We start from the raw sequence: 21,163 nt of genomic DNA on the forward strand, positions 1-21,163 counted from the left end.
CTACCCTTGTAATAGTAGTAAGTAGTATGATTTGTAGTAACAAGAAATCAAGATAAGAACAATTGAGCACAATAAAGATAATCCAAAACTACTTTCCCTCTCTCTCCTATATAAAGCCCAAGAATCTCTCTCTCCCCAGAATCAATCCCACCAACATCAAACCATCACCACCAACCAACCACTCAACCAACCAAAAACCATGTACGAATTCTACCCCCAAACCGCCAACCCAGACGACGTCATCCACGCACTAATCCAAACCGGAGGCGCCATATTCCGCAACTTCGTCCCACCGTGCACACTCGAGCAAATCGAAACCGACGTGCGCCCATTCCTCCACGCCGACAAACCCTGGACCGGGGACTTCTTCCCGCCCGAAACCCGGCGTGTGTGTGGGCTAGCGGGCAAATCACGCACCTTCACCAACAAGGTCGTCGGCAACGCACTATACCAGGAAGTGTGTCAACGACTCCTCACGTCGACCTACCACTCGTACTACGGGCAGAAACTCGAGGAATCAATTTCCCACCCACAACTCAACAACACGATTGTGTTTTCCATCGGGCCTGGCGCACGCAACCAGGAACTGCACCGGGATGATATGATTCATCATAATCGGTTGGAGGCTATCACGGCGGAGGAGTACAAGGTTGGTCGGGATTTGGGGATTGGGTTGTTTGTGGCGGGGAAGAAAACTACGAGGATGAATGGCGCGACGAGGTACATTCCAGGGAGTCATCTTTGGGCGACGGAGACGCCTCCCGATGAGGACTTGGTGGTGTATGCTGAGATGAACCCGGGAGATGCGTTTGTTATGTTGAGTAGTTGTTATCATGGGGGGAGTGCGAATCGTACTGAGAATGAGGAGAGGTTGGTGTATAGTTGTTTTATGACGAAGGGGTTTTTGCGTCAGGTTTGTGCGCCCCTCTCCCTCTCCCCTCTCTCTCCCCTTCCCCCCCCCTTTTTTTTGGTGGGGGAGGGGGAGGGATAACCTTGGATATTATGGGATGCTGATATGTTGTTGTTGTTGTTGTTGCGCAGGAAGAAAATCAGTATTTGGCTGTCCCGTTGGATAAAGTCCGGGAATATCCCTTGGATATGCAGCGGTTGATTGGGTATCGCGTCAGTCAGCCGTTTTTGGGTTGGGTGGATTTGGATGATCCCCGGAAAGCTTTGATGGGGGATGAATGGGTGGAGACCCGGGGGGATTTGTATTAGATGATTTTAGAGTTATCACGTTGCTGTTGTTTAGATTGTGGTTTATCTTTGAGGGTTGTGTCACTACTAGGTTCACAATTACAACTGGTTTCCGTATAGATGATACTTGAACTTGGTCGGGGTTAGAAGTCAAAGGCGGATTTACTGATGTAGTACTGGGGAGCCAGAGTTTGGTATCTATAAGTAGCTCGGATATCACTTAATTAGTTATACGGATCAAGGCATCAAACATGAACGCTTGTTCTAGGTACAACAATTGGTCTCTATAGAAATTCAGACGGTACATCAAATTACATTAAGGCAATTGCTATTTGGACTGCACGTACTCTAAACGGACTGCACATACGGCTCTTTTAGGAATAGCCTTTGTCCCAAAGAGGAAATAAAATCGACATCTATTTTCAATTTTTATTGCATTTTTGGACGAATCAGGCCTTTCTGAGGCCGCGAGCCCGGCAGGATGTCTGGCTGGCCACCTCGCTGACTGACCCTCACTGACTTGACCTATCTGACTGACCCTCGCTGACCGACCCCTACTGACTGACCTCTACTGACCGACGCCCCCCCCCTGCCTTGTCTAGCTGAATTCAACGCTGATTTTGATGATTTTGAAGATGGAGGGCTCTGGCTTTGGTAGGTGAAGGTCAGGGTGCTGGGATCCTAGTCAGAATCATACTCTGAATCAATTCCTGATTAGTTGAATGCTAGATTAGCAAGCTGAAGCAGTAGATTGTCTGGCTTTAAAAGATGCAATTCAGTGTTGTTTTCTGTGAGAGGTGGCCGGCAAGGTAGGTGGACTAAGCGAGATTACTAAGAAAATAATAGATCATGTGATTATACTTACTATTCATCGCCTAGTGTGAGCGGGTGGGGCCGGCGCTAGTCCAATACAGGCAGTTTGTGCAGTCCAAATAGCAATTGCCTACATTAATACCACCATACCGTGTGGACCCAAAGAGTGGATCCTGGCGCGTATCGCGCTCAATTATCCGCAAATGATTGGCCCGGTGTTTTGGGAGTTTACCGCGGTCGCTGTTCTGTCCGAAAGCATACACTCAACCGCACCCCCAAAGGTATCAACTTCAACCATTCAGCACATCCCTTATCTGACAGGGCGCTCTCGTCAGAACTATGCCTGGCTGAAGAATTCCTCGTACCGTCAAGCTGAAATGAAGACATGTGTGTCAAGCAAATGTGATCCATAACTGATTAGCATCCATAACACAAGGAGTTTTCCACGGCCCCCTTTCGTCTTCCGAGCACGTCCAGATGTGTTCCAAGATGGACGCCGTCGATGCTATATTTCGAAAGCCGAGCAGATTTCGATTCGAGATGAGCCGATTTCGAATGATGTCTTGCTGGTGAGGATCGTCTAAACAGGACCCAAGGACCGTGATCGGCCAGCAGAGGTTGGTATTTAAGCGTGCAGATAGCGGCAACTTGGCCAGGTATTCCAGCCCCTGGGATATGTGCTTCTCCAACGTCATGTCCAGAGGACCCGAAAGAAATCGATTTTTCCCATTCGTCACAGCACTGAGAAGAAATACGATAACAGCTTGGTGATAGATGTTCCCTGCGAGGGCCACATCTGGCGTTGCCGCCGGGTCGGGGGTCCATTGAACCAGCTCGGCGTGCAGCTCGGCGAACATCACCATGAGATCGACGCTCGGCTCACCCTTGGATGCTATGCATGTGATATACTGACGCCGGAAATCGACGACTCGTGGAATGAGCAGTAGCAGAGCAAGCCAGCAGCCGCTCAGATTGCCGATGTATCGGATATTTATGAGTTCCTGTCCCGCCTCTGCGACCTCCTTGGATATCCAGGCCTGGGATTTATGTCTACCGCTGCTAAGGAGCGAGCTCGATGCTGCGACATAAATGTAGCACTCGAGAAGAAAATATTTTAGAGATGAAGGAATCCGGATGTCACGACGAGAAAGGAGATCGTGGATCAGAGATCGTGCGGCCAGGACGTGATCGAAGCAAGTGCCTTGGGTGTCACCACGGGTCGCCTGCACAGAGTCAATATTGACGGTGGTCTGGTTTGGAAAATAGGGAATACCTCAATCATACACATTGCCAGCACTCCGGCAGTGAGCTCAAGCAGATTGTTAGTGTCCCCCGCAACATACTGCCCGATATACCTCTGCAATGAGTTGAGCGATTTCACATAGTGGTAATGATAAGAGGATGAAACAGTCGTATCTCCTTTTTCTTTACCATGGGCCACGCCCTGGGCAACAATGAGGGACAACATCAGCTCGCTGGAGAATGCGAGGGGGATCATTTGGTAGAGAAAAGGGTTATCTGGGGTGGACCCATTTGCGAGATCAACGGCAGTATTTTGCAAGTAGTAATTTATTATATGGAACGAATCGGCGTCCTGACATGGCCATGTTGATGGCAGCGGTGCCATTGGAAAATACACTGTTGAGCTAGACACTGGATCATTGCTTGGAAGAGCTCGAACGGTTTTATTGAGCGCAGGATGGAGCGCACTTGACATGATCTCGTCGGATTCCGAGGCACAGGCGGGCTCGGCACCCACCGTCTCTTGTGCTGGACCTCGTTCATCCTGAATTTCATTTGTGGTTCGCATCCCATCAGCATCCTGATCACGAGAGTACTCGGTAAAATCATATATTGGTACGGGTTCCTTATCGCCTGCTACAGATCCAGGAACGAATGTTGTCGAAGGGTCCGTAGCAGTAAATCCCAACCCATCCACAAATCCCGGGGTCCATGGGTCCGATGTCGATTCCGATGCACACAACCCAATACTTGCTGATCGGTCGCCAGGAATTTCAGAAAATTGACCAGGGGATCTATCCAAGGGGAGAGATTCGTCAATATTCCGGGGCGTGGGGGCCATGCTAGGTTCAATTTGCCTCGGTGGTGTATACGATCTTGGCGGATTTTCAGCCAGCTGCGATGGGGATACTGTGGTGGGTACAGTATCGTGCTGAATCGGGAGTAGAACGCTAGCATGAGAGATGGTCTTCTCACGAGCCGTAGGCAATGACACTGGTGGCGAGGGCCTTGAAACTTCGTCCAAAGCACCCTGACAAGGCGATTCGGGGTGTTGTAGCGGTGTTTGTGTCTGTGTATGTGCCCGTTGGCATTGAACCCATCTTGTCCCCTCTCCGGTCTCTAGCGGCCATTGACAGCCGAATCCATTGCGAAGACAGCCATGACACGATGGCTTGTTTTCGTCACACTTCTTCCTCCGGCGTCTACAGATCAGACAGCCAGTTTTCACCCGAAGATTGCGGCTAGCCTTGGACTTGCTTTTCGGCTGACGAGGCATTCTCGGCTGTATACTGTGGGAGGATTGTGTCGGAGAGGAGATGCTCCCACTCAAGGCTTGTTGCATACAAAGAGATATGTGGAGGCAAATTGGTCGTTATCGATGATTCACCGATACCGACTGATACCACCACGAGCAAGGCACGTGCACAATGGCTGACTCATCTGTATCTACAACGAACCAATCAATAACCCTTTTGGGGATACAGCTGCGAGATGGGATCAAAAAACCAAAAGCAAAAAGTAATGACCAGACTGGGGCTCGATCCCAGGACCTTATCGGTGTTAACGATACGTGATAACCAACTACACCATCCGGCCAACTTGTTGAACAGCGTCTCTAAATTTTGTTATATAATCCTAGCGCTTTACGGGCTGATCACCTCCAGCAATCTTTCTTTGCTCAACCCCTTGCTCTTCGACAGCCATCTCTTCAAGAGCAATGGCCAGTATCTTGAACTTGAGTCAGAAGCTAAAGGGTAAAACAGGGCTGTACACGATCACAAAGCAAATTCAAGATACCGTTTGGCTAGCAACGTATTTAGCCCGTGCTCCTCCCATAAATGCATCACTGTCTAACAGACGAACGCGACAGGGCGCAGAACAAAGACGTGACCATCGTCAAAAGCGTCGGACACTTTCGTCTCCAAAATGAACGAGACATTCTTCTTCAGTTCCAATCCCAATCCCCATATATACGGCCCCTTCTGGATGAGATTGAGGATCGTCAGGGTCCACCTGCCCTGATCCTTAGACACCTGGATGATGATCTTTTATGCGCGTCTAACAGTCGACGGCTTTCGCGTCTCGAGGTCGAATACGTCGCGAAAAGTGTGCTAAATGCGTTGGCTGTTCTACATCGGGAGGGCTTTGTCCATACTGGTATGTTATTGACTCGTGCTTCTTCTTTCTTCTCTCGTCAGCTCTCTTGGAAATAACTCAGTGGGCTATAGACATCAAACCTAGTAACATACTGGTGAACTACCAGCAGAGTGAAGTTCGATTCAGCGATGTCCAGCTGGCAGATTTCGGAAGTACCGTCCATATCGACTCTCCCTACGCTCGGGATGGGGATGAAATCGGAACGCCGATTTTCAGGAGCCCAGAGGCGCAATTACAAATGCGGTGGGGGACTGCGACCGACATTTGGTCTTTTGGAGCAACAGTGGGTTTCCATCACCGTTCAATCCTCTGTATTCAGATCTAACGACACGGAATTACAGCTTATTAGCCTCTTGTACGGGGATGGGTTTCATATTTTTAAGCCCGATGTTCCAGTTGACCACGATGAGTATGATATCAAGATTCTGCGGAAGCACCATGCCTGCTTTGGGCCGTATCCTACATCATATCAGGAGATTGCGGATCAGGAGCGGCTCGCGGCCCTAGGGTGGATAATGCAGAGTACTCCTCCGGGGGCGCTCAAACCGTTCCATCTAACAACCTCCCGGGAGATCTGTCAGGAGGATAAGGAGTTTGTGCTTGAAATTATGAAGTTGGATCCACGAGATAGGCCTACTGCTGATGCACTCATGAGGGATACATGGTTTGGTCAGGATGAGGGCGGTCCCTAGTCGGGATTATATGGTGGTTCCACTCTTCGGGTGTGATCAGACTCTGTATACTAGGCGTATTGCTTTATGGTAGTGGTTCTATACATGACTGCATGTGGACCAAACTTGGCAGTTACTGGGGTGGGCTACTTTTTTTATCTATATGGGCTGCAGTGGCTTTACTGGGCAATGGCACCCATAAATATATCGGTTTTAGTAACTTACCTACCTCCCTTTCTACCAACTATGGGTGAAGTAAATTGTTATGGTACTCGAATGTCTGCTAATCTTTCTGTTTTATGTTCACGTTTCCACTGCATACATCCATCGTTCCTGGCGTGGGTGTGGCGAATTTTACTACCAACCTCCTAGATTCAGTGAATATTTATATCAACCGGAGACCGCACCCAACAACAAAAAACAGGAAAACTATGAACAACCACAGCAGATCTTTGATCTAGCATCTAGACGACTGCATATGAAATACGAACGAGTGAGATTCCAAACCATTAAAAACACCATACACAGAAAGAATTAATACCACCAGAAAGATCCCAACAGCAGAGGGCACAGGCTATATAAATTACCATTTGTTTATGTAACAAAAAACAAAGGCAGTTTCCAACAAGCTGGCCGGATGGTGTAGTTGGTTATCACGTATCGTTAACACCGATAAGGTCCTGGGATCGAGCCCCAGTCTGGTCATCTTTTTGTGTTTTTTTGCTCCACGGCCATGTGGCTCCCGTCGTAGCACAATGGATCCACTCATGAGCAACAAGAAGACGAGAAGAAATCAAATCATCATTATTTTTGCCCAATGATGGACTGCACTATAACCGGTGGTAGTCGCTGGAGACATCAACATTGTCCCGCCAACTGCCTACCAACTCAAAGAATTGATTACCCCACCCCAGTGGGATTACATTGAGCTGCTGTACATAGGAAAATAGAACCGATGCTTGCAAAACATGTCATAGCGGCGACATAACAAAGGCTATTACTGGGGCGATTCAACACAGTAGCAGGTGGGAAACATCAAGCAGCCAGCATGCTAGATATTATTAATGTTAGGAAGTGACTGCATATCTTCAAGGCACGAGAAAACCCAACTAGCCACGCCAAAGCCCCAAGATATAGTCCAATTAGTCTGCATTGAAGTCCATGTCCCGCTAGTCAGATGACAGGCCGTACCCCCATCACTGGGGCTCTCTAAATGATATATTCTCGTTCAGACCACTCTCTGGCCCATCCATTACCTTGAGCAGTACTGTTCGTGTCACCCAAGATACCCCAATAGAAAAGTCATAGTGCATTCCTTACGAACAGATTGGTGACTGTTCAGGGAAACATGATCCTCAAAGTGACATTGGAGCCGCCCATTGGAACAGCATTGATGTTTAACGTCAGTGGAATACATTATTAAGTGTATTAAAAAGGTAGAGAGCATCCCATGCCAGTTAATCTAGCCAAGCACTCGGCTTATCTCTGTTTCCTGTGCTTGTGATTTCTGAATATGTACATCCGTCATCCTTGTAGAATTAAGAGAGATGGAACTAGACTGTAGAGCCCAAGCATATGCATAGTCCCCCTAATAGCGACAACCTTATCACACACACAAAAAAGCAAGTAGGAAAAAGAACTTAGGCAATTCACCAACGCCATAGACAGTGGGCGCACAAACAAAACATTGATAGCATTTAAGGAAGCCGAATATTCCAGACACGAGATATTGATTTGAACTCTTTACATGTACTCTTTCAACTTTACTCACTCAATTGTCTGTAGAGTATTCTGCGTCCCAGTCAACATCTCCAAACAGCATCCACACCAATCCTTCCAATATATCACCCAGTTTTATCACATCATTCATATAGCAAAAATACAACCACCATTTCAACAAGTTGGCCGGATGGTGTAGTTGGTTATCACGTATCGTTAACACCGATAAGGTCCTGGGATCGAGCCCCAGTCTGGTCATTACATTTTGCTTTTGATCGAATCTCCAGTATTTTTCTTGACTGCTCAAGCTGGAGCTGTACCTAATAGGTAGACACGTAGTGCCAATGACCTTTTCAGGGCTGAACGGTTCACCCAATGCCACTTTTTTATGACTTAAATTGTGAGAGTCAAATTGTTATGGCATGAACTTGTGCTACGACATATACGCATTAGAGAGGATGCAGCTAGCTCAGAATAACTAACTATGGACCTGCACTTGTCTGAGCTGAGCAGAGCAGAGGTGATATTGCATGTTGTCTATGTGTTGAAAGCGAGCGTGTCTGTGTTACGCTATGCATAGGGAACAGTTGTGAGTAACATGTTCCGATGTCGTACATAGTACATGGGGAAAGATAGCACTCCAACAATTGCAGGATACACAATTTTCTCTCATTATATGCCAACAAAAAATCCAATACACTGGAAAGAATAAACTAGTACCTCATGCCTGTGAGCTGGGATGGGATGGGATGGGATGGGTTGGGTTAAACTCCAACCCGCGGGTTATTGGGTAACCCGCACTGGGTTCAACTCAACCATGTCTTTTGGGTCTGGGTACTGCGGGTAGGGGTTGAACCACCCAAAAAACCCGCCGCGGGTTGGACTTTCCCGCAATAACCCTACCCGACCCGACCCACTACAAAAGTAGCCAAAAAATTCGGGGTTTTAGCTTGAAGAACAAGCAAACATTGACAAAAAGTATGACCAGACTGGGGCTCGATCCCAGGACCTTATCGGTGTTAACGATACGTGATAACCAACTACACCATCCGGCCAACTTGTTGAAAGATGCATGTATAATTGGCACTATCAGAGAATGTTAAAAATGGCGTTGTGTTGTGGTTGTGTGTGAGTCTTGAAGCATCACTGCGAGGAAAGATGGCATGTGGACTTATGGAGGTGCATTTCATGATTGCTTGTGGTGGTGTAGCCCTGCATCTACAGTGTACGTGAACTAGGATTTCCCCGGAGAAGCGGGTCAGCGATGGGATATGTTGAGGCAGTAGTACTAGTAGGCTTGGTCACGTGGTTAGCTAGCGCCACACCAGGCACCTCTTCTACGCGCCTCTCGCTGCGCAACCTCTAGATAGCAATACAACACTCATATTTCTCTGTGTTCTTGCTTCCTACTAGTAGAACGCTCCCGACAGGATATCAGTAGTAGACAAATTTTTCTGTACCACGGCCAGGTGCCTATGGATCATGGATGTTGTTGGTTAGGGTCACTTTCATCAAGTACTCAGTTGGCGAACTTTGCTTGGGAATATCACATGGTACCGCTATCTTGACAGGTCTCAAGTAAAGACCTGGAAAACGGATGGCCGATATAATTACTTCGAAATTCAAGGTCTGAATACTGAGTTTCCCTGAGCGGGTGAAGAAAAAGCCCTAACCGGTGCGCTGTATCCTATTATTATGCCAGTGGAGTGTAGTCTGGTACTTTTTTCTATTTGTTTGATTTCCTTACCTTGTCCCCACAACTTCCATTCTAAATTTCTCAATTTCCATATGTTTTATCTTTCGATTGTTGTTCACACTCCACAGCCACTGGGATGAAGCACCTGGCAACCAGTCCCGGCATATCAAAACTGACCGACAAGGCGGGCCGACCTGGCCACAGCTGCCCGACCTCTTCGACAACTGGAGCAAGCTGCCGGGGCCCTCAGATATGCCATTGAGATGCTGGGGAAACGGCCATCTGATATCGTGATTCTGGGGGATTCCGCAGGGGGACATCTCGCCCTGTCTGTTCTTTCTCATCTGTCTCATCCGCATCCCAACATTCCGGTGTTGCCTTTGAGTGAGGATCTGACGGGCGCTCTGCTGCTCTCCCCCTGGATGATCGACCCCTGGACCGACTATGAGAGTCACCGGAAGAACGCGGATCGGGATTCTCTTCCGCTGAGAGCTTTGAATTCATGGGCTGAGATGCATCTTGGTGATACTATACTAGATAATTATAGCTAGCCTGTAGGCGCACCTAACGCTGGTAGCGGGGACTGCTAGTGGAGAAGATCTTCATCGGGGTGGGAGGAGATGAGGTGATGCTTGATTCGAGTGTGAAGGTTGCCAGGAAAAAAATTGAGGTAAATTATGCTGATCTTGTATTTGACAAGGTAACTTACAGTTATTGGCGGAACATTCGGGAGTCACCTTGAGTGTTGCGTATCGGGAGTATCACTGTCAAGCTCTTATTTCCTCTGGGCTAGGGATTGCTCTGGGGAGCAGTATAAAGTTTTGTTAGCTTGGTTGGAGAGTTGTTTGTCCAAGTGATAAGTCCTCGCAGTTATAGGGTTGCTGGTGTGTCGATAGATTCTCTGGTGGACTGATCCTTAGACCTCCATGATAGAAACAAAATGCCTGGATCCAGGATTAATAGGGGTCTCTGTAATACTGTTAGACCGATGTAGATGAAAAAGCAAAACAACCAATCTAGCAGAAGCACAAGCATGCCAACATACACACCATCGACGATGTCCAACAGCTCGTCTTTCCCACTTTCCACTACCTCCCATCTCAAAAAGTAAAAGTAAATGGAGTTGAAGGGGATCGAACCCTTGACCTCTCGCATTTCCCATGAGAATGCGAAGCGAGCGCTCTACCACTGAGCTACAACCCCTGCTCGATGGAAATAGTAGCCGCTATTTGTTCAGTCAGCGAGAATTATCTTCCAGTAGACATGCTACGTATCCATACCAGTTTCATATTTTGGATGGAGTGCTGAAGCGTACCTGTATCCGTAATACTAGCGATGAATTCTCTGGAGCTTCTTAACTGGAGCTAGTGCAGTATCTTGTGACCATGGATGGATATTTGCACTGCGATTAACAATGCATGTGTCTGGTGGTGGACACATGTTCGGTCCGGCCCGTTTCCGTCAAAGCTTAAGAGACGGATGTGATTATGAACCGGTAATGGCCATCGGGCAAGTAATGGAAGCACCTGACAAGTTACCTTATTGGATGTCACTGCACGGTGGATAAGTTTTTGAGCTGACCATTGATCCAGGATCCATTTGTGGTGCACACACGTAAGCCAGCCGTGGCAACCCTGAATGCATTCTGTCCAATGACAGTTATGGTTTGCCGTAACCGAGACGATTCCGGGGAAACCCGATCGACTCCATCTGACGGGTGGAGATGCCAGATGGCGGACTGGGTCCACAATCCACATTTAATGTAACACGGTCACCGCAGTAGGATGTCACATCTGTAAGAGCATCCAGATCTTATTCCAGACCGATCGTAAATAGACCAAGAACGAGACCGACGCATCATTTGGCAACCCCTGAACCGACATCCGTCCATCCGATTGATCAGGCAACAAAGAGCCATGTCCGCGGTTGGTAATAGCTTACTGCTTACTGGTGGTATCATGCATAGCCCCACGCTAGTCATAGAGTTCATGTCTTATAGTGAGGGGTTTCACGGTGAGTGGGATTCGACGTCCATAGATCATGTATATGAAGGGCTTGAAGATAGTTCAACCTACCGGAATTATTATACGTTTGTAAAATGCGCGCAAATCTATTCGCTAGAATCGAAAAGACACAGAGTGCTCAGGCCCTGTTTGTAACCCCTCGAGCTAAATACCGGGATCGGGACTAGTCCAAGTAGCCGCCAGCCGGGTAGCCTTTATGCCGCCTGTCGCACCTTTTATTTCTCACACCACCCCTACTTTCGAATCCATTCTTGCTGTGAGCCGGTGACATCGAACAAAATGGCGTCCTTAACTCGTCCAATCCTTTCTATACCCCAGAAGCGTATACCATCACATTACCCCCTTTTCTATAAATCAAATCAACTAACATAATCCTTACCAGGACCCGCCCTGCTCCCCGCCATCGCCAGGCACCACCAACAACCACATCAACTGAGGTACTACCCAACCCACCACCACCACTACCACATCACACCCACTCACTCACCCACCTTACCAGATGGACTACCACCCAAAACCCAACCCCTAAATACCAAATTGAACCCCAAACCCCCCAACAAGGCCAATCGCTCCTCGCCCAACAACGTCTCCGCCGTCCCGTCGCCCCCCACCTCGGGATCTACAAATGGCAAGTCCACTCCGTCTCGTCCGCCATGCAGCGCAACACCGGAATTCTCTTCTCGGGTAGTCTCTACCTCTTTGCGACATCTTACCTCGCGGCTCCGTATCTGGGCTGGGATCTCTCATCGACGAGTTTGGTTGCTGCCGCGGCGACACTTCCCGTGGCGGTCAAGTTCGCGTTGAAGTTTGTGGTGGCGTGGCCGTTCACGTTTCATATTATTGCGGGTGTGAGGTATTTGGCTACCTCGGGGGCGAAGACGTTGGAGAATAGGGAGAAGTTTGTGAGGATTGCGTGGGGGGTGGTGGGGGCGAGTTTGGTGAGTGCGGTGGGGGTGGTGGTGTTTTATTGATTACTTAGTTATATTTTATGGTTTATGCTTTGATTTGAAGGTTAATAAAATAAGCTAAACCAGTCCACCATCACCCAGCTAAACCTAAGCCCTCCCCTTCTTCACCTCCCCCACCACCTCCCTATACGACCCCATCTTAATCTCCTCCAAAATCCCCCTCCCCCTACTCACCCACCCCAACTCCCTCCTCGCCTTCCCCCCGACGCCCTATTCTCCACACTCAAAAATCTCGCCACCACCATCCCCATCTTCCCCTCCGCCTCTTCCACCCCTATATCCCCCACCGCCACATCCATAATCTCCGCCACAGCCCCAAACATCTCCCTGGCCGTAACCCCCGTCTCCCCACTCGCATTATACACCTCCCCCCTCCCCCCTCTCTCCGCAGCAAGTAAATACAACTCCGCCGCATCCTCCACATGCACCGTCGTGATCCGATTCCCGCCCCCACCCACACACATCACCCGTCCCATCGCAGCAGCCATCTCCATCCATCGTCGGACTCCACTCCCCCCGTGCCCGTAGACGTACGGTGCAAGCCGGATGCTTATCGCCCTCACACCCTGTTCTTCAGCCCCCTTCTCAAGCACATATCTCTCCAATTCACCACGCGAATTAATCGGGTTCGGATCCAACGGCGACGTCTCATCCGTTTCGTTCCCCGTCGGGTCAGGAACAACGATTAATGTTCCGCTGGTGATGACGAAGGGTTTCTCCGCTGGTGTGGAGTCATGTAGACCTTGGAAGATGGCGTCCACGGCTGCCATATCAATGTCCTTGACTTCGTCGTAGGACGCGTGCACCCCGAATTGATAAGCCGTCGCCAGGTGGATTATGGCGTCTGCGGTGCGGGTTTCCTCGCGGAGGAGGGCGTGGCTGGTTAGGTCGCCGCGGATGGGGATTGCGCCCAGGGAGGTGAGCTTGGTGTCGCTGGAGGGTGTGCGGGAGAGGGCTCGCACGGTGTAGTTGTGGTCGGTGATGGCGAGGGGGATGAGCGCGGTGCCGATGAAGCCGCTGCCGCCGGTTAGGAAGAGGGTTTTTGTTTGTTTGGGTGGTTGGGTTTGGGGGGTCATTTTGGTGGGAAAGATCTGGGGTTTGCGTTGGATTGGAAGGGGGTTGGTGGGATGGGTTTGGTTGATGGGATGAGTTGGGATTGAGGGAGGGATGGGTCGTTTATATAGGTTTGTGGTGATGGTAATGGGGGACTGGATGGAATTAGGGTTCGGAGTTAGAATGTGGGTTAAGTCCGCCGGGGAAAAATATCCCGGCGGGGTTCGGGATTGGGTGACTTCCATCGGGGATGTTGCCTTCGGGTTTTTTCTCTGGGAGGAAGGGAATACGGTTGTTGATTGTATTGTGAATATCCCGCTTGGATTTAGCCAGGAGAATATAAGGGGGAGAGTATGAAGTGATGATGAATTGGTATTCAATGGTATGAGCAAGCTATGACCGGTCTACTGGTCTACACCGTAATCTATCACTCTACTATCCCATGTAACTATTAGCACCATATCGCAAACCTGACAGCCTCGATGATAGTCTATTCTGAACTGTAACGGAGGGATACAACAACAGAAAAGGCCAGCTTGATCAATTACCTGGGCACTAACCGACTCTTACCTGCCTATGATGGTGTTATGCAATCCGGAGCTGAGAGTTCACCCTGCGTCTCACTCAGTGCGTGTTCAATAGCAATGCAGATGCTTGCAGATGCTTGCAGCCGCCAGCGTCGGCTCCAGGATGTGTAAGCCTGCATTAGCCATAGGCGGGTGTGAAGCTGGTGAGGCGAGGCAATAAAGTCTCGCCGACTAACAAGGTAAAATGCAGCACCGTGGGAGATTGATGGCGAACGCAAGGTAGGCAAAGTGAGAGTAACCGCTGCAACGCTATTCCGCATTGGGCATGTCGATGTCTACAGGTTTTGCAAAGTCTACTGATGTGTAATAAAGAGGTACTTTGGACAATTCCATCTAATTCTAAACCTCATTGCTGACTACATTTTCTCATCAAGTCTCCACCAACCGTCTCTCGCCACAATTACCAGAAGGTATCCAGGCATTGACAGCAACACCGTCAGGTACGATACTCGTACAAATGCTCTCTTGTATTCGCCCCAGTATTCAATTGCTGCAGCCTCTCTCTTGCCCACTCAAGAGCATTTCAAAAGCCGTCGCACCTTGTCGAAATGTGGCCGCATCGTGGATCATTGACCAGGCCCCCAGCTGTGTCATAATATAGTCGGATTGACGGCAGCTGCTGACACCAGGAACATGAGGAATAGCATGATGGGCATACAAGGTAAGCATGCCACTAGCATAAGTCCCTGTAATAGTATATGCTTCGTGGTCATAGAAGGTCCGGTCTCGCCGGTATGACTGAAGAGCCTGCATCGCCCGGCACCCGACAGCGCCAGCATAGCAAGCCTTTCGAAAGCACACAGTGGTGGGCTCAGAAGGATCGCCCAACTCGACAAAGAAGTTTGGGGCTAGTGGCACCTGATCCTTGTCGCCTAGCCAAGGGATAATTTTGTCGTGGAGTTTCTCACGAACCTTCAGCTCGATGTCATCCTGACGTGCACCATTGTAGTAATCCAGCCTAACAACAGGCAGAGGCCAATCCGAGCTAAAAGGAGCAATATTTTTGAATGTTCCCCCGCGGCCAAGAAAAAAAGGAGGTTCTCTGTCCCTCTTGCCCCATATGATGGGGAGAATATCTACGTGGATATCTGCCTTGCACCAAGCGTTGACTGCGATATGCCTAAAGCTCGTGAAGTCAGCCTCGGAGAAGCTTGACTCGGTTAGAGACGCTCGTCGGCGAGAGAGCATTCGATTGAGGGCATCCCAGTTTCGAGGTGGTGCTGGTACCAGCCCATCAGGATCCGACCATTCGTTTGGATAAATGCCCCTGTCTGTTAGCTGCTGCGCAAACTCATTGCTATAGATTTCGATGTCGGGTATAGAACTTTCATCATTGGATAGAGACATTGTCAGTCCGTGTCAAGTGTTATCAATTGATCTCTGCTAGGCGGTACTCTCAAGGGCTAGAAAGTGTGCTTGCTTAGCATGGGATGTTGAGGGTGAATGATGGGTAAATACCTGTAGTTTAATCCTCGGACTGGTGTGCAATTTCCAAGGGCTGAAACATTGGCGTTGCGAGGGATTATATACAGGGTTGAGGCGGGCAATCGTTCGGGGAATGGTAGTGGTTTGACGGTGTTTTCCTTGGGCGGTTTGGTCATACCCAAAGAATCAACTGGAACAACTTGTATTCAGAGAACAGATCCTTTCGACGCCGTTGACTTCGATCGTTTGACTTTCAATCTTCCGAATAAAGCCCCACCTTGTGTTACTTGAGACATTCTAGCCTCGCCCTTGGATTGGCTCCTCGAAGACCATCGGATTGTTCCTCTTCTAGAGCGGGGATGATGACGAATAGAAAGATATTCCCCTTGAATGACTCAAACACTTCATCAAAGTTGATAGATTTAGCCGAGCCAATCATTCTCATGCTTGAATACAATGATACAGATGAACAGGGAAATGCATTGAGCCCACTTACAGATCAATTATGTTAGGGCGATAGTTAATTGGATTAAGTTGATTGAACACGACACCTCCGTGCGGACATTATATCTCATCCAACTCTTCATACACCAACCACGCATATCTGTATCTTCTCTAAGCAATCACACAATTTGCTAACTAGACGAAAAACCACAGCTGGGTGCTGGCCAGTCCTTGCCTCCGACCACGCCGGGGGAACAACATCAAGGAATCAAGGTGCTGCTAGGTAAGTGAGTTAAAGTGGACAATGAGCTTACTGGGCTTCGACGAACGCCCGACTATAGCTCAGACGCAAGAGTGCCCCAAAAATATCTGCCATAGGTTGAGATATGCCGTAGGGGGGAGATTATTGAATTGTTCGCCATTAGGATCATGAATGCTGAAAATAGTTACATTCGACCGTCTATATCACAGTTTCGGAGACGACCTTTGGCTTTTCGCTATCCTAACCGATTCAGGAAATTTATCGAAGTTTTCCCTGGTAGTGCTAATTAACTACCAGGAAGATAAGCCCCTTCTATAAACGGCGCCATCAAACAGGATCTGCAAGAAAAATCACAGCTATATCCCGTCACTGGCTAATCAGCACATCCCTTCACCTCGCTCGACTCTCTCTTAAACCCAGACTTGACTGGGGTATGAGAGTAGGCATTAAAACCTTTAGGTGGAAGATGCTATAATTAAGTTATTCTCGATCTGTAGATGGACTTGATCAATTAGCATACATTTCGAATATCGGATAGATCGGGTCCTCCCTGTCGGAAAAATTTCTTAATATGTTTTATAGAGCTTGGTGTACAGCTACGAAGGAAGTCTGGAGCGTGTTGAAACGGCCAGCGATGTCTAATCTCATCAGAATCGTATTGTTGAAGTTGAGATATGGGGATGATGATACCTGGAACTGGACCGTCGACGAAGAATTCTTTTGCACAATTTCTGTAATGCGCTCTTCGTTAGGTCAATCCTCTCTAGTCTTTTCCAAGATTCGGGAAGTAGGTGGAAAGTCGTGCATTCTCTCAATGAGCTGCATGGATGTTGAATGGTAAGCTGAGGAGGGATAGAGGGGGGAGGAGTCAATGGTGGTTTGACGGAAACCGTCGACATGTCGAGAATAATGTATCCTAGGCTATAATCCGGTACAGTATTTCTTCTTCTCCAGAAGTGGCTGTTCGCTATTAATTGAGAAGAGGCATAGGCCTTATATAGCTTTCTCTCACACCAAGTAAATCGGACACTATTCATTCAGTAAGAACGATATATCTTGTTGGGATCCCCGATGGGCTCCCACGCCGGTAGGCAACGTAGGGTCACGTGACCCTCCTCCCTACACCGCTAGTTAGTCCATATAGATGGCCTACGAGGCCCCTAGCTAGATCATCATCCATCTCATTCTACACGGTTGAATCGCCTTAGTAGCCACTCCAACACATAACAAACTGCAAGAAGCACACAGAGAATACTCACAACCCGGATTTATGCCCACCACGCGCACATAGAAACGCTGAAACTTTGCCGTCAACAGCTTCACCAGATGATCCGTCGCCGCTTTGCTCGTCGTATAACTTGTCAAATCCACATTTGTTGCATTGTGCATACTCGCACAGGAGCTCGTAATAACCACCACGCCTCTCCCATCATCCCGACCCCGATGACCACCACTCAGCGGCTGATCGGCCGCAGCAGCCAGCAGAGGAAGAAACGCAACGCTTAGGAAGTAATGGGCCGTCGAGTTGATTCGGAAAGTATCCGTCCAATCTGTCTCTCTGCTCGACCACATCGACTCTTGTAGCTCCGTTAGCGTCGCGGTGAGCACGTTGCATGCGATAGGTGGGTCGCGTCGAATTCCCGCGTTGGATATGAGCATATCGAGCTTGGGCTCTTTCGCGGAGATTTCTTGGGCAAGCTGGGCGATGGAGCCTTTGGAAGAGAGGTCGCAGGCGTAGCTTGATTGTGGACTGAGTGTCTGATAAATTCTAGCGACAGGGGAGGCGATGCGTACCCTTCTGCACTTCCGCCTGATTCGGATCCTACTTGGTTGAGTTCTGATACCGTTTGGTCAATGGCGTCGCTGGATAGAGCGACAATGTAGACTTTGGCTCCGTTGGTGACGAGTCCCTTGTGCTGTAAGTTAGTATGTAGTGTGTCACATGGGGCTCGTTTTCGAGATACCTGGGCGATCATTCGTCCTATCCCGCTGCTTCCCCCGGTAACGAGGGCGACACGGCCCTTGACGCTCATCATATCTTGTGCTAATAGGGAGTTCATTGTGGGCAAAAAATGGTCCTGGACACGGGGAGGGGTGCGGAGGAAGGACGTGGAGGAATGGGACTTCCCCGCTTTATGTCTCGTCCGGTCGGATTGCCCGACACCCTGGGACGGCATTACCTACAAGATAACGAGAAAGGGGAGAGAAAAGTCGCTGAGTTCACGCTATCTCAACTACTCAACTGCCAAGTTCATCTAGTCTTCACTCTTTATAGTGCTCCTTGGTTCTCAGTTCGGCAGCAGCCAAGCACTCTCTGGTCATCGCATCATCTCGCGGAATCAACCGGACCTTGAAATCTCTCGGAATCGCGACAAGGGCCGTCTTGAACTGGTTGTACTCGACATAGTCCGTATCAGGCGGCTGATTCTCACTAGCCACAATCTTGTACGACGAGAGAATACGTATCAGCGCTGAATACAGCAGTCTGATTGCGATGACCTGTCCCGAGCAAGCACGAGATCCGGCCCCAAAGCTGAGATGTGGGAGGCCTTGAATCTCTCGTTCGCTCGGAGGATCGGCCGATTTAAGCCACCGCTCAGGATCAAACTTGCCTCCGTTGGGCCCGAAGTGGTCGACATCTATCAAGGAGTTAGTAGATTGTTCCAGGCGACCGTAGCGGTTCGACGACGCCTACCGTGGTTGCCTGCTTGTGCATTGATTAACATCATTGTCTTAGGAGGGATGATAACGCCGTTCCAGTTCACTTCTGTCGCGGTTTTTCGGGGCAGACTCATGGAACTGACAGTGTAGTACCGGCCTGCCTCTTTCACGATGGCGTTGACATAGGGCACCTTTTCCTCGTGGATACAACCCAGCCAGGCATCTTGCACATCAGGATAGTATCTTTTGATATCCTCGTATGCTCTGTCCTGCCAGATCTGTCCTTCTGGAGTGGACAACGAACCAATCACTGAGGTTAGAGTGCCGGGAATGGTTTCAAAGCCACCGGAGACCAGGGAGAGACAGATAGAGGAAACCTCTACCCCGCTCAGCTTGGTTTCTTCATCCTTGAGTATGGCGGCCGAGATGCAAGGCTTATCGGTTCCTTTCTTGATCATGTCTCGGACCTTGTCCAAGAGCAGATTGAGGTAGGCGTCCCGACGCCCCCTGAGTTCCTTGGACCGGGCGTTCTTCTCATTATTTGGCGTATAGCGCAAGATGGGAATATAGTCTTGCAAATTTTCCGACGCGCTTCGGAGTAAGGAAATCGCAGATCCCACATGAAGAATCTCCCGAAGAAGGTCATCGTAGACTTCATTCATGCGAATGCCATAGCACAGGGTCAAGGTCGTGTTGAGAGCGTATCGCTGGATATACGGGCGGACATTGAGTTCGACCTGGCCATTCTTGCTATCGCGAAAGAGATCTCGGACAGTGCAATAGCTTTCCAAATCGAACATGGGATGGTAATTCCGCAAGGCCGGTCTGCCCAATGCTGTCCCAGCTGCCTTGCGCTTTCTCTTGCAGGAGTCGTCCCAGGGTGATGAGCCTATGGTAAATCCCTGGGTACTGCTGATGACTCCATGAAACGTATACAGCTTCGGCCGATCAATGATAGCATTCTGATGGCCTAGTAGCACGGCGCGGCAGTCTTCAAAGGAGTTGAAGACCACCGCCCGCGTATTACCCAGCTTGATCTGGAAGACCGAATGACCGTACTGTCGCCACCAGCGCTCACACACGCTTGCATGGTCGTCGCCTAGTTTTCGAAGATGACCGAACATTGGAATGGCGCCTGGAATCTCGGGAAGCCCCTTGATGTGCGGGATGTCTGTCACCATCGTTGCCTGTGATGGGGTAAAAGTCAGCAGAGCGGCGACTTCAGAACAATCACGGCCATACCTGGTAGATGAAGTAAATACCTATAGCGACCAGACCTACGACGACGTAACTGCTGGGGATCGCATACAGCAGCGCTGTCGCGCCTCTGTTATCCTCTACTTTGTCGAGCATTCTTCCCAGATGACAGATCTCGAGCCTCTGCGATCGACGCGATGTATAACTGATGGGAGTCTGTCGGCCGTCCAGTGGCTCTTTATATTTACCAGTTCCTTGACAGGAAAGACGACACTGCGTGCCCGATGGACCGTCTCGGCTGTCGGACGATCCGACGGGGAAGATCGAGAGATACGTCAAAAGGCGCGCGGGCCGATATCAGCCCCCCCGCCCAGTCAGACCAATGGCCAGGTCACACCCAGATGCAAGGCGCTGCCATCGATAATCACGGTTTATGCAGATAGGGACCGACGTGTTTATCCATGACAGCTTGGCTGAATCGAGGATTTGCGAAGCAGTGTATTTTTGATCGATCTTGTGGAAGAAGAACAAGTAAATCCGACTTTTCTTGCTGGAAACAGTCGTAGAATAAAAGCGCTCGCTAAATGTGCGATGGACAGTGCCCGGGAATACAGCAGTATTCAGACGTCGTCATTGTGTTCGCACTCTCCTACGAGACCTCTGTTTCGGATAATCCCACATCTGCTGCCTCACCGTACCTCTAATGCCATCAGCTCCCATGACAATGCCTCTTTGAAAAGCCGAGTCGTCCGCAAAATGTACCACGACTTTCTAAGCTGCTCGAGAAATCCGAGCGCCATTTGGGTGGATTCCAAGCGAGGCGCCTTTCTGGCGGGCGATCTCACTACGGGCCTCCAATACAGAACGCCAATCACACTCGAGAATGGTCGAGGAAGTGAGAAAGGGGAAAGTTGGCAAAAAAACCGCCCAGGCAAACATGGCAAACTCCCTGCACCTTTCTACTTCCATGCCGCCGATGCTTCCTATGCTGGTACTCAACAAGCAGAATTCTTCGTACTTCTCTGTCCTCAATTTCTCGGCTTAGAC

General features: G+C 49.4%; 9 protein-coding genes and 5 non-coding genes across 14 annotated transcripts; 5 read left to right on the top strand and 9 right to left on the bottom strand.

The window, feature by feature from the left end:
- Positions 1-199: 199 nt before the first annotated feature.
- BO94DRAFT_460874 (phytanoyl-CoA dioxygenase family protein) lies at positions 200-1,218 on the top strand (the record flags this gene model as incomplete). The annotated part of the gene is made up of 2 exons (XM_025607902.1): positions 200-913; positions 1,042-1,218. 2 exons carry the CDS (start codon positions 200-202, stop codon positions 1,216-1,218), a joined length of 891 nt encoding a protein of 296 aa, XP_025469986.1.
- A 773-nt stretch (positions 1,219-1,991) lies between these two features.
- Positions 1,992-4,568, bottom strand: BO94DRAFT_512255 (uncharacterized protein). Its single transcript, XM_025609802.1, has 3 exons — positions 3,950-4,568; positions 3,284-3,604; positions 1,992-3,233 (listed from the first exon to the last, which is right to left on the bottom strand). The coding sequence occupies exons 1-3, from the start codon at positions 4,526-4,528 to the stop codon at positions 2,403-2,405; spliced, it is 1,731 nt and encodes a 576-aa protein (XP_025469987.1). The 5' UTR covers positions 4,529-4,568; the 3' UTR covers positions 1,992-2,402.
- A 206-nt stretch (positions 4,569-4,774) lies between these two features.
- On the bottom strand, positions 4,775-4,848 carry BO94DRAFT_t109. Its single transcript has one exon. It is a non-coding gene; the product is annotated as a tRNA-Val (tRNA).
- Positions 4,849-4,969: 121 nt separating this feature from the next.
- On the top strand, positions 4,970-6,101 carry BO94DRAFT_564326 (kinase-like protein; the record flags this gene model as incomplete). Its single annotated transcript, XM_025614411.1, has 4 exons — positions 4,970-5,064; positions 5,123-5,409; positions 5,481-5,692; positions 5,751-6,101. The coding sequence occupies 4 exons, from the start codon at positions 4,970-4,972 to the stop codon at positions 6,099-6,101; spliced, it is 945 nt and encodes a 314-aa protein (XP_025469988.1).
- A 610-nt stretch (positions 6,102-6,711) lies between these two features.
- Positions 6,712-6,785, top strand: BO94DRAFT_t105. Its single transcript has one exon. It is a non-coding gene; the product is annotated as a tRNA-Val (tRNA).
- Positions 6,786-7,983: 1,198 nt separating this feature from the next.
- On the top strand, positions 7,984-8,057 carry BO94DRAFT_t106. Its single transcript has one exon. It is a non-coding gene; the product is annotated as a tRNA-Val (tRNA).
- A 723-nt stretch (positions 8,058-8,780) lies between these two features.
- Positions 8,781-8,854, bottom strand: BO94DRAFT_t108. Its single transcript has one exon. It is a non-coding gene; the product is annotated as a tRNA-Val (tRNA).
- A 1,759-nt stretch (positions 8,855-10,613) lies between these two features.
- Positions 10,614-10,698, bottom strand: BO94DRAFT_t107. Its single transcript has one exon. It is a non-coding gene; the product is annotated as a tRNA-Ala (tRNA).
- Positions 10,699-11,577: 879 nt separating this feature from the next.
- Positions 11,578-12,490, top strand: BO94DRAFT_622375 (succinate:quinone oxidoreductase subunit C; the record flags this gene model as incomplete). The annotated part of the gene is made up of 3 exons (XM_025617077.1): positions 11,578-11,841; positions 11,902-11,956; positions 12,019-12,490. The coding sequence occupies exons 1-3, from the start codon at positions 11,799-11,801 to the stop codon at positions 12,488-12,490; spliced, it is 570 nt and encodes a 189-aa protein (XP_025469989.1). The 5' UTR covers positions 11,578-11,798.
- An 84-nt stretch (positions 12,491-12,574) lies between these two features.
- BO94DRAFT_564327 (NAD dependent epimerase/dehydratase) lies at positions 12,575-13,648 on the bottom strand (the record flags this gene model as incomplete). Its single annotated transcript, XM_025614412.1, has 2 exons — positions 12,709-13,648; positions 12,575-12,682 (listed from the first exon to the last, which is right to left on the bottom strand). Exons 1-2 carry the CDS (start codon positions 13,561-13,563, stop codon positions 12,575-12,577), a joined length of 963 nt encoding a protein of 320 aa, XP_025469990.1. The 5' UTR covers positions 13,564-13,648.
- An 851-nt stretch (positions 13,649-14,499) lies between these two features.
- On the bottom strand, positions 14,500-15,474 carry BO94DRAFT_616143 (uncharacterized protein; the record flags this gene model as incomplete). Its single annotated transcript, XM_025616798.1, has 1 exon — positions 14,500-15,474. The coding sequence occupies one exon, from the start codon at positions 15,472-15,474 to the stop codon at positions 14,611-14,613; it is 864 nt and encodes a 287-aa protein (XP_025469991.1). The 3' UTR covers positions 14,500-14,610.
- Positions 15,475-16,658: 1,184 nt separating this feature from the next.
- On the bottom strand, positions 16,659-17,403 carry BO94DRAFT_363789 (uncharacterized protein). Its single transcript, XM_025607183.1, has 2 exons — positions 16,949-17,403; positions 16,659-16,896 (listed from the first exon to the last, which is right to left on the bottom strand). Exons 1-2 carry the CDS (start codon positions 17,293-17,295, stop codon positions 16,770-16,772), a joined length of 474 nt encoding a protein of 157 aa, XP_025469992.1. The 5' UTR covers positions 17,296-17,403; the 3' UTR covers positions 16,659-16,769.
- Positions 17,404-17,407: 4 nt separating this feature from the next.
- BO94DRAFT_622377 (SDR family NAD(P)-dependent oxidoreductase) lies at positions 17,408-18,340 on the bottom strand (the record flags this gene model as incomplete). The annotated part of the gene is made up of 4 exons (XM_025617078.1): positions 18,223-18,340; positions 18,053-18,168; positions 17,518-17,996; positions 17,408-17,418 (listed from the first exon to the last, which is right to left on the bottom strand). The coding sequence occupies exons 1-4, from the start codon at positions 18,316-18,318 to the stop codon at positions 17,408-17,410; spliced, it is 702 nt and encodes a 233-aa protein (XP_025469993.1). The 5' UTR covers positions 18,319-18,340.
- A 132-nt stretch (positions 18,341-18,472) lies between these two features.
- On the bottom strand, positions 18,473-20,411 carry BO94DRAFT_512267 (cytochrome P450). Its single transcript, XM_025609803.1, has 3 exons — positions 20,162-20,411; positions 18,954-20,106; positions 18,473-18,897 (listed from the first exon to the last, which is right to left on the bottom strand). The coding sequence occupies exons 1-3, from the start codon at positions 20,270-20,272 to the stop codon at positions 18,521-18,523; spliced, it is 1,641 nt and encodes a 546-aa protein (XP_025469994.1). The 5' UTR covers positions 20,273-20,411; the 3' UTR covers positions 18,473-18,520.
- Positions 20,412-21,163: the final 752 nt, after the last annotated feature.

Source organism: Aspergillus sclerotioniger (assembly GCF_003184525.1).
Source record: "Aspergillus sclerotioniger CBS 115572 chromosome Unknown BO94scaffold_7, whole genome shotgun sequence".
Taxonomy (NCBI): Eukaryota; Fungi; Ascomycota; class Eurotiomycetes; order Eurotiales; family Aspergillaceae; genus Aspergillus; species Aspergillus sclerotioniger.

Bases quoted from the DNA above. Each gene is read 5' to 3' on its own strand.
- BO94DRAFT_512267 (XM_025609803.1), bottom strand. From the start codon at position 20,272: ATGCTCGACAAAGTAGAGGATAACAGAGGCGCGACAGCGCTGCTGTAT. The intron at 20,107-20,161 runs GTATGGCCGTGA...ACCCCATCACAG, and splicing joins GTATTTACTTCATCTACCAG to GCAACGATGGTGACAGACAT. The intron at 18,898-18,953 runs GTAGGCGTCGTC...ACTCCTTGATAG, and splicing joins TGCACAAGCAGGCAACCACG to ATGTCGACCACTTCGGGCCC.
- BO94DRAFT_363789 (XM_025607183.1), bottom strand. From the start codon at position 17,295: ATGAATAGTGTCCGATTTACTTGGTGTGAGAGAAAGCTATATAAGGCC. The intron at 16,897-16,948 runs GTATCATCATCC...TGATGAGATTAG, and splicing joins CGTCGACGGTCCAGTTCCAG to ACATCGCTGGCCGTTTCAAC.
- BO94DRAFT_512255 (XM_025609802.1), bottom strand. From the start codon at position 4,528: ATGCCTCGTCAGCCGAAAAGCAAGTCCAAGGCTAGCCGCAATCTTCGG. The intron at 3,605-3,949 runs GTGGATGGGTTG...TGGCCATGTCAG, and splicing joins ACCCATGGACCCCGGGATTT to GACGCCGATTCGTTCCATAT. The intron at 3,234-3,283 runs GTATTCCCTATT...GACTCTGTGCAG, and splicing joins TGGCAATGTGTATGATTGAG to GCGACCCGTGGTGACACCCA.